Below are 10,454 nucleotides of genomic sequence, written 5' to 3'. Positions count from 1 at the left end.
AGATTTACTTCAAAAATTGGCGACACGTTCAGAACTTATTTTACCAGCTGTATATGGGTTGATTAGTCTTACACTGTGTTTTCTCTTTCTGTGTCAGTGTCATCACTCCTCATTGGTTTATTTGTCCTGAATGAATGTTATGCAGGGGTCGCTGCTAAACCAGTGAGCAGTGTAGCTCAGGATTCAGTCATTAGACCTATTACAACCTCATCTTTGTTTTACAAAAAGAATTCTTTCAGTCTGAATACTGAAATATTCAGACTGTATGTTTTATGTTAATTCTCAAGGTGGTTTTATAGGTTAGAGGGCATTTGAGTGGCGGGTTGTTTCAGGACTATACAGTATCTCTTTTGAGGAGAGAATTTACCTCTTATTGTTTTGTAAAAAACAACTTTATTATATCTTTTATCTGAATGTTTTTTATTTATCCAAATTTTTATTATGCAGACTAATCTTATTATTTATGAATTGGGGGGGGGGGGGGTTCTTAACTTTGCTTGCTTTTCCTTAAAAGAGCTGGAAACCTCGTGATAAATGAGATACACGGGTGTCACTGTAGACGTTAAATTCATGTCAAACATGCCAAAAATTCCACGTTCAATCAAAGAAGTAATATTTAACAAAACAGAGCAATCAGTGAGACAAAAACATTGCCTTCAGTCAACAACTGTTTTTATTCTGAACTATGTGTTTGTTTCTTTCTAACAAACGACACACTGGCTGCTGAATGTTACCGTACTGTAATGGCATTTTTTTTATATATATATATATATATATATATATATATATATATATATATATATATATATATGCATGAGACAAACCTGACGTATCAGAAGGATTTCATTCCAAAATGCAACCTGTTTTTAACAATGTGGGGCAGCTGGATGGGTGAGTGATTAGCACACGTGCACTACATGGATAAAAGTAGTGGAGCAGCCAAGGAAACCAAAGCCATGTTTGGAGTTTGACAGAAGGTCATTCTCAAACACTTCCTCCACTTACAGCTGATTGTGGGATATCTATGAGAGAAGAAATGTCACAAACTGCGGCTGTGGCGTCCTGTTACTGCACCAAGCTCAATTTCAGTGAGCTCTCTCCAACAGCACATTCTTTCGGGAATCTTTGTAAAGACAGACGGCATGCTAGCTGCTTTAATTCAACAGTACAGACTTACTCCCAATACTTTTGTCCATGTAGTGTAACCTTAAAGGCTTCTACAGCTGCGTGCTGTAATTTCCCAGCTCCCTCTCTTATATTTCCTGTCTAACTCTGGAAAAAAGGCAGAAAATGTTTAATAAAAGATCAACAATTATACTAAAATGCCCTGAAATACTGCAGAACTGAAACTGTAAGCTGGATGTCTCATTTTGGAATGAATATGCTGTTCTACTTGAATATCAGCTGTAAGATGTACGTTATTTCCTTGAAGTATGGTAGCTTAAAAGAATGTCTGGTGTTCTGAAAAAATTAAAAATATCTGCAAGTTATGTGTGGTTGTTGAGTCACTGCGGCGTCTGAGCAGTCAGGTGGTTTGGCTGCACCATCCTGAGGAAGATGAGAGGCGCTTTGGGTGCAGGATGAAGTGGAGGAAGGCTCATCTGTCTGTTTACCCTGCAGGCACCAGGTGATCTGTCTTTTCCAGCTCGTCTGTTTTAAAGGAGAAAAAAATGTAGAATCAAATTTTACCGTTTATTTGGTGTAGATATTTATGTGTACACACACGAAACCTGCATAAAACTTGCTCTTGTGATAATATTTGTTCAGTTCAGCTTGGAGTATTAACACTAAATTTAACTAACTGACATGATTTTATGTGTCACTGACTGTCAACAGCTCCTGTGGATTACGTACTACTGAAGTCAATAAAAAAAATAATTTTCTTAAAGAAATAATCGACACAAATAAATATCAGCATTTAGAAGACATCATACTTCTTGGGGTAAATAAAGTATATTTAAAAAAAATTAAGGGAATGCTCGATCATCACAGTGTGACACAGAATCAGTTAAACTTCAGGGATACCAGTGTGTCCAGTTAGGAAGCAGAAACCACTGTGAATCCTCCTGGTTTGGTACAAATGAAAGCAACTCCATGAGGATGCCGTGACCTCCTGATGTCCTTCAGCGGGACCTGAAGGAACATCATCCAGCAGTCCCGGGTTTACAGTGGGTCAGTAATGGCCTGAGCAGGCATATCGTTGATGAAGGCCAGTCAAGCTGCAGGGTGCTAGACTGTGAGAACAGGACATCAGGGCCCCGTGGACTGCATTTCTGGCAGTTTGATGAAAAATCTGCCCGTGAACAGCCCACTGGAGGTCATTCTGTGGGGCTGTGGCAGTGCTGTCCCACTTCAGACAATAGTCTGCCCTTCTACTGCCCTGTCCAGCTCTCCTTGTGCGAAGGCCCATCTCCTGGTATTTCCTTCAGTCTTGAAACTGTATTGAGAGAGACAGCAAAACCTCTGACCACATCTTGAAGGAGTTTGACTACATGTGTAGGTACTGTCTCATGCTACCACTAGTGACAAGGACATGAAATTATAAAGTAGAGGAAAAACTAGAGAAAATCCCCTACAAACACATCCCCTTATTGTCTTATTGTTGCTGCTATCTAACTGGACAGACTGCTGTCCCTGAAGATTAATGGAAACTGTAACATCCATCAAACGTACACGCTGCCCCGCTTCCCATCCTGCTGCCCGACACTGCTCTGATCTGTAAAGGCCACGAGGAGCTGATCAGTCCGGTCTTGTCTCCATAGTCCTTCCTCGGCCCCTCTCCCCTTCTTCCTCAGTCTGTATGTGACAGTTTGCAGCAGTGCATTCAGGCTGGACAAGGTGATGTCAGGAAGCTGAACCTCAGCCAATCTCTGCACAGAAAAGAACAAACTCAAAATATGGGACAATCTCTGAAGCTGTGGGGCGGGAGGGACAAAGGATAAAAATGCTGTGCAGTCCCATATAAAGACAGGCATATGCTCATGCTAAATAAGCCCTGACTGGAAGCCTACATTTCCCACAATCCAATCTTTAAGCTGCCAACTTCTTTTAGACATTGTCCCAGCTTGCTACATGCTGCGTTTCTTTTCTGATGCTCAACATCTACTATTTCTACAGGCTCTGAGGTGCTCCCCCTCAACCCTTCACCTGTGCTAAATCAGTAGACTGCCTCTTTAATGTTTAATACACTTCCATCAAGGACAGGAACCACTATGTTCAGAAAATGTCCCAGTGAATGGATCTGAAACTAACTCACACTCTTGGAGAACAGGGGATTGTCTATCCAGGGCCTGATGTCTGAAGCCTGCGCTGTAACTGCTCCACTGCCTCCAAAGCCTTCTGCTCCAAGCTTTGCAGAGCTGGTTGTTGCTTGTTGATGCACAGTGATGGCAGGCAGAGGAGTGAGACAGCCTGAGCTCTGATCAAATGGTTTTGGTTTGCTTATAGGCGGCGGCAGAAATGGAGAAGTCAGTGAGAGTCTTGCTTTGGTTGTTCTCTCTGAGGTTAATCCTGACTGGAGGTCAATTGCGTTTTGTTTCTGTTCCACTAGTTTGCTGACAGATGGGTCTCTGCTGCTGGTTTCTGTTTCCTGTCGACTCATGGAGGTGTTGCTTTCTTCTTTCTCGTCTTCCTCCTCCTGCTCAGTCTCCTTAGCCAAGGTTAAAACCGGCATTAAGTTGACACAAAGCCTCATTATGTTCCCTGATATCTCACATGTAGTCCCGTCCTTATCTGTGGTGGACCTGCTGTCCGATGTGATCTTCTTTATCCTCTTCTTTGACTTCACTGTGCTCATCCTGGGAAATTGCTTCTTTGCTTCTATATTTAGTGGGAAACCTGGTTCTAGTTTTACTATCACTGTGTTGTTCTCTTTCCCCATCTCACTTAATAAATATACATAAAAACACCTTTGACCACTTCCTATGAAATTATTCAGACATATCCCACAAAACTTTATTGCATAAAAAACTTCCCTCTCTGATCTGTCAGGCTGAACTCCTCTCTCTCCAGCAGCAGTGGGAAATACTGAGAACAATTGGAGGTCTCTGTGGCTGGCCCATTAAATCTGCTGTTATGGTAACGAGCACACAAACTGCTGTCACCTGAACTTTAAGAAGAAAGAAACCAAAGTCAAAGCAGGAATAATGCCTGAGCTCAAAGCTCTCCAACATGGAGGGTTTTACAGATGATGGAGGCGCTTACAGAAATTATGACAGGAATTCTTGTTTGCTGAGGTGGAGCAAAGATCGTCTATGAGAAAGATGCAAAACGACCCACTAAGGAGACGTTTAAAAACAACAACAACATCAAACCATTTTCTTAGAAATAAATCTGAAAGCTTTTTTTCAGCTGCTTTCAAATGTCTTTGTTAAGAATCATATGCACTTAAAATTATAACCTTTAGGTTAAAGTGAATGCTTCAGTTTTAAACAGATACTCACTGGACAATGATAAATTTTGCTTATTTCTACACTCTATTGCATCAACGAATGTTTTAGTAATAGTCAAAAATAAAATGTTTCCAAACAAATTCATGGTCCATGTTTTATCATTCATCCTGAAGTCTTGTGTTATGAAGGATTTGTCCTCCAAATGTATTGTATTCATTTATAGTCATGTGAGACTACAAACTATGGACGGAGTGAGTGCTCTCTGTGTTTTCCTCTCTTTGTTTGTGGAAAAGACAACAGCCTACTGTCAAGCTAGCAGTCAGCAGCTAGCTGCTCACCTGATAATCTGTCCGGTTTTTATATTTCTTGTGTCAACTGTATTGATTTACTTTGTTCTCGATCTGTAAAGATACAGACAGTGGGATCTTTCCGCCTATTTTTTCTGGAATAAGATGGTCGTTTTGACAAATAGCAATGAAGAACAGGATTATATGTGAGTAAAAAAAACAAAAATACGAGTCTGTTTCGTTAGCTGGCTGGCTAGTTATTAGCCGGTAAAATAAGTCATATTAACATAAATAGCTAGGTTTATTTTCAGGAGTCGTTGCTTGTATTAGTTGTATTGCAACGTTTCCTGCACATAAAAATTTCAATACACTCTGTAGTTGGTTTTGGTTATTTAAGAGTTAAAGGGCAATTTTAACACTTGTCCTTGTGAGCCTTTTAGCACCTAACTAGCCTTCCTGTAGCGGAGTCTAAAGGTGAGAGGCGGTTCTAATGTTCAAAATCCTGTTTTAAGCCAGAAATCGCAACACCGACCATAATAACTAATACGCGTTTTTAAGGTTGCATTGAAACATGTTTCGTTAGGTCTTACTTATTAAACTAAGGTTTGGATGCCAGAGGGAGAGAATGGGCGAACCTAAATAGTCCAGGCACAGATTACATCATATTATGTTGCTAATAACCTGCAGAGCTCAGGCTAAAAATGGCATCAGCATGTTGACAACTGAGCTCACAGGAAGAAGCTCCAGCAGAGGCGGTCCACACAGACACCCACTGACCTACATCTGAAGCTGCTGTGGGATGCTCTGCTCTGTTCTGACCCAGTTACACAGAGAAACCAGAGGAGGGAAAAATCTGCAGCTTTCATGGGTGTATTTTCAGTTTTAGTAGGATAAATGTCATCTATATGCTTTCATCTTAGTTATTCCTCAGATAAGGTGATTACATGGCCATCCATGTAAATATGCGTATTTCAATAGATTTTTACTACAGCTGTTATTACATGTCGTTTCAGGGTGAAATTATTATTGTGCACCTGTACCAGGTGTTGTGCAGGAAAGGCTGTAACACAATAAATAAGTAAATAGTCAGTTATATGTGTTTATCCTGCTAAGGGCTTCTGTGAACCGGGCCTGTTACAGGGTACACCTTGCTTTTACTTTCACATCTGAGCATTTGAATAGGTTTAAATAAAGCAGCTTGAGGAACAAGTAAGCTGACTTGATTCCCTTGAAATTCCAACAACTCAATCAGATTTTGAGATTGGAAGCTGGAAATTCTTCTGAAAGATATATCAACTCAAACTCACTAAACTGATCCACTGTGCTCTGTTTTTCCAGCCTGGTAGAGGAGCGTAAATGCACCTCATTGCCTAGCTCTCCTGCCAAGCGAGTGTCACCCACCAAAAAGAAACAGTTCTATATCAACCAAGCCATCCGCAACTCTGACCTCACACCCAGGGCCAAAGGCAAGAAGAGCCTCCGCCGACAGGAGAACAGTAAGCTCTCATTTTACGTAAATTAAAAGAACGGCGTCAGAGACTGCAGGCTGAGCAATGCTGGGAAAGCATTGAAAGGATTACTTTGGGGAAGAGTCTCTGTGTGCAAGTTCAAAATGTTTTATAGGATGTATTTGAGGCTCCCGAGGCTGCTGGGCAACATTTTTACAAAGAATTCTGACGTTAGTGGCTTCAATACCTTAGAGGATGAGAAAAACGTTTACATTAGTTATAAAGTCATAAACCTGTCATTGCTTTGCTCATTTATCTCTCTCTAATCTTCTCCTTTGAAAATTAGCACGCTACCTTGCTAATCTCCTTGAGAAAGATGAGTGCTCCAAAGACGATCTGGAGGTTTGCAGCAACCCAGCCATCCCATCCATCTTCTATGAAGTCTGCACCAATGGAAACTATGTAGAGGTACACAAATTAGTGGCATTTGTTGCAAAAGTGCGAACGGCTTAAGAAAAGATTTATAATTTCACCGTGTCATGTTCTCAAATTTTATGTACTGTGTGCGCAAATATTTACCTGAGAGGTCCCACAGGAAACTGCCGCTCAAAAACCGTGTTTGTGTGTCCAAAGAAATGTAAACTGTGTGGTTTGGCTTGTGCGAGGTCTCACAGGGCACAGGGTTTTGAAGACCACCTAGAAAGATCAGGAACGCTGACTAATGTCATTTCTTGTCTTGTTGTTGTTTTAGCCGTGGAACGACTTCATGAATTGCTCTGGTGAGGAGCAGGAGAGGCTGCTCTCTCTGTTGGAGCTGGAGGAGGCCAAGAAGAAAAACACCAACCAGCTCCTCAAAGACCAGAGGAATGGTAAGTCTCACCCTTTGAGCCTTTAAAGTGAAGCTGTTTGTCTGACTTTGTCGTCTCTCTCTGCAGTAAATCCTGCCTTCACTGCTCAGGACTGCTTCCAGAGAATTGATCGCAGGTTGCGAGCAACTCTGAGGCGGAAACAAATCCCCATGGTGAGTGTCTTCTCTGCTTCAAATCTCTCACTGTTTGGTCAGTGATTGCATCACTCATGTATTTGAAGTCGTTGTCTTTATAGTAAGTAGGGGTGGGCGGTATAAACGGTATATTAATTTGGCCAACGGTAGAGATTTTGACTATACCGCTCTACCGCGATAGCACATTTTGTTGGTGTCAACAAGCTGCGCCTGTTTTGGTCAGTAAGCACAACCAGAATTCATACATATGGCACACTGTCGATTTTTGAGAAAATTAAAGGATTTTAAGTGTGCCCTATAGTGTGTAAAATACGTTATACAGAAGAAAATAATATATCGTGATATATATCATTACCGCACATGCTTCAAATTATACCGTGATATGGATTTTTAGGCCATATCGCCCAGCCCCAATCCGGTTGTTCAGTGATGACGCAACGAATCCTACTTCCGGGCCTAAAGTAGTCTGCGTTTAATATGGCTTTTGTGTTGTTAACATGTTTAATGTTATGTATTTTCTTCTATTTAATCTCAAAAAGCTCCTAAAACAGTCAGTGATCACTGTTGACCTCCCTCGGCTTTTATTACCGCTAATTATTTATTTAAGCTCAGTTTTTAAAACCTTAGGATGTAGCTACAGCCCAGCCCATGCAGCAGTATATGAATGACTAACCTCGTATTGTGGATGGATTATCTCAGTTGTTCTCCTGGCTGAAGTTTGGTCCTTTTACAGCATCCTGCCATGCGATTACATTTGTTCCTGACCACCGAGAAAACTCACGTTAACTTTTATCGAGTGGAAAAAAAGTTAGCTTGTTTATATTATGCTAACATAGCTGTGTCGCTAGCGGTCACGTAGCACATCATTATATACCAGCTAGCCAAACTTCAGTAACCCTACAAACGTCACTGCTGTTTAGTTTTCTGTCTTCATTTATGCTGGAAGTGATAACAGAGCTGTACGTTTTAATTTGTTTCCAAAACCCCGCAGTCAGGACATGCTATATTGTATTTAGATAGAAGCTAGCGAGCTAACTCCCTGCTAACTTCTACCTCCGTTAAATGTCATAAATTCCATTTTCATGGATGCCTGGATGTTAAACTCAATTGTTACACCTGGTAGAGCAGAACGCTGATCATTTTATTAAAGATGAAAGACTTTAGACAGTTTTTCAACTCTCAGTAATGCCATAGTGATCGTTTGATATATGGACCTGCAGCGGAGTTTAGACCCAGACACGGCTAGTGACGTCAGACTGAACAATCGGATAGTAAGTTCAACTCATGTTAGTTTTATGTAGAGCCAGTTATCTCTTAACCACCACTGGCAGGTCCTCTTAATAGACCCATCTGCTTGTGGCTTCGTGCTGCAAGAGTTATTTCCTCATTGATTAATCTTCCTATTTTTTTTATGTTTTATATAATGTTTGAAATTTGTGAAAAAGAGGATGTTCATTAGCCTTCTGTTGTATGAATGTGCCCAATGAAACACTGAAGAAAATCAGAAATTATAAGATACTCCTAATCATTATCAGGGACAAAGATGATGCGCAGGGACATGAGAGCAGGACTCCCTGAGATCGCCTGCTGAAGTTTAGTATTTTTCCCAAACACAAACTATGAATTTTGTGAGATCTGTGGTTTCTGCTTCTCTCAGGGAACGCTGGAAGTTCTGGAGGAAAACCTTCTGAGCTTCTTCAACGCTCAACCTCACTCAGTTTACACAATCAACCTCAGCAGCAGGTAGAAATCCTCTTCTTTCAGTTGGTGTGTCTGTGCTTCTTCAAAAGCTTTTCATTCACTTTAGTCTTTAATTGGTTAGACTTTGATAATGGACAGTGGAATTACACCTGTGGGAAGTGGTCTGGAGAGCTCAGTGGAATGTCATTTGTCAAGTAAAATCTGAGCAAATTACGACCTAGTGATCCTCAGTGCATTGCTTTGGCACCTCATTAATGTGTTAATTAATCTCATCTCAACAATGCTGCTGTTTGGATTGTTCTGACAAACATGCAGGTTGAAAACATGCAGGTAAACCTGCTGTATTAGATTGCATCAAGTCTTTATCGTCTGTCACCATAGCGACAGGAACAGGAGAAAATAGCTTACAGCCGGTGGTGAATACACAGTCTCCCTTTGTCGAGATGTGCGGGGAAATTTGTACACTACACAAACGTAGTCAGTTTGAATCAAGTGGGTTAATAACTGTCACATTTCTGTTGTTTGTGTTCGTCAATCAGCTTTGAGAGGCTGCTGCTTCACGCCATCTGCCAGTATATGGACCTCGTCTCTGCAAGTGAGTGGCAATAATGCATAATGGCTCAGTCACACTAGGGTAAAGTTAGGATGGTAGATTGCCAACATGTTGCAGTCTGAGTCTGTCTGTGTCGATGAGCACAACTCTTCTGTGGCGTGTCTCTTTGCAGTAAAGGTTCGACTCAGCCGATTAGTTATTTCAGCTCGTTATATTACTGTGTAAAGGGAAGGTCGCTGAGCGCCTGTGTCAACCTATGAGCTTCTCATTCACTCATTTTATTTCTGTCTGATTGCAACAAAGCAAACAGTATTTATATATATATTTATTAGGGGTGCAACGATACTCGTATCGATATTGAACCGTTCGATACAGTGCTTTCGGTTCGGTACGCATATGTATCGAACAATACAAAATTTGTAATTTATTTTATCAACTTTCCTTCTGACGATGCTGTCTGTGTTGAGCGCTCAGTGAATCTGCGCTCGACTGCTCCGCCTAGGCTGCACTGTCGAGCGCAGATCCACTGAGTGCTCAACACAGACAGCATCGTCAGAAGGAAGAGCGCAGGGCAAGCTAGCGAGACAGAAGTTAAGCTCTCCTTGCAACAAGGCAAATTGAACCTCCCCCACCCTCATTCAGATCTGGCGTTTGGAATTATTTTGGTTTTCATGTGAGGTATGACCCTGAAGGTAAGCGCGTCATGGACTAAAGTAAAACAGTATGTTGGATGTGCCACGCAATGCTCAATTACATGGGTGGGAGCTAGTGTGTTAGCGCAGTTAGCTCGTTAACGTGTTGGCCGTCTAGCCCCAGGCACGGGGCGATCAGGGGTAGCTCGTTAACGGAGATTTGCCGTGTTGTGGCGTTAAGGTCATTTCAACGAGATTAACGCTGACAGCACTAGTGGGAACACAACGAATATGACTGCGCGTTTACGCCGACATCATCCTAGTGCAAAGACAAGTGGAAGCAGACAAAAACAACAAGCATGCATGCTACAAACTTTACTCGAGTCATTTAGACAGCCGTTAGCACATGATTCTCCTTATGGGGACCTGATATGTTTAA

General features: G+C 41.5%; 2 protein-coding genes across 2 annotated transcripts in view; one reads left to right on the top strand and one right to left on the bottom strand.

The window, feature by feature from the left end:
* Positions 1 to 1,196: 1,196 nt before the first annotated feature.
* Positions 1,197 to 3,880, bottom strand: LOC146617900 (uncharacterized). The gene is made up of 3 exons (XM_085372404.1): positions 3,257 to 3,880; positions 2,674 to 2,870; positions 1,197 to 1,650 (listed from the first exon to the last, which is right to left on the bottom strand). Exons 1-3 carry the CDS (start codon positions 3,878 to 3,880, stop codon positions 1,506 to 1,508), a joined length of 966 nt encoding a protein of 321 aa, XP_085228530.1. The 3' UTR covers positions 1,197 to 1,505.
* Positions 3,881 to 4,696: 816 nt separating this feature from the next.
* The window catches only part of r3hdm4 (R3H domain containing 4), a 9,811-nt gene continuing 4,053 nt past the window's right edge, over positions 4,697 to 10,454 (top strand). The window contains exons 1-7 of the mRNA XM_085372405.1: positions 4,697 to 4,884; positions 6,017 to 6,174; positions 6,473 to 6,594; positions 6,878 to 6,995; positions 7,062 to 7,147; positions 8,787 to 8,872; positions 9,370 to 9,425. Of these exons, the coding sequence (XP_085228531.1) occupies positions 4,844 to 4,884; positions 6,017 to 6,174; positions 6,473 to 6,594; positions 6,878 to 6,995; positions 7,062 to 7,147; positions 8,787 to 8,872; positions 9,370 to 9,425 (667 nt within the window). The 5' untranslated portion in view covers positions 4,697 to 4,843. The remainder of the gene's footprint in view (positions 4,885 to 6,016; positions 6,175 to 6,472; positions 6,595 to 6,877; positions 6,996 to 7,061; positions 7,148 to 8,786; positions 8,873 to 9,369; positions 9,426 to 10,454) is intronic.

The sequence above is a fragment of the Diplotaxodon limnothrissa genome, linkage group LG15 (genome assembly GCF_057381915.1).
Source record: "Diplotaxodon limnothrissa isolate DT_005_m linkage group LG15, D_limnothrissa_male_GT1.1, whole genome shotgun sequence".
Taxonomy (NCBI): Eukaryota; Metazoa; Chordata; class Actinopteri; order Cichliformes; family Cichlidae; genus Diplotaxodon; species Diplotaxodon limnothrissa.
Note: the sequence above shows the minus strand (reverse complement) of the source record. Positions and strands in the feature narration are given on the sequence as shown.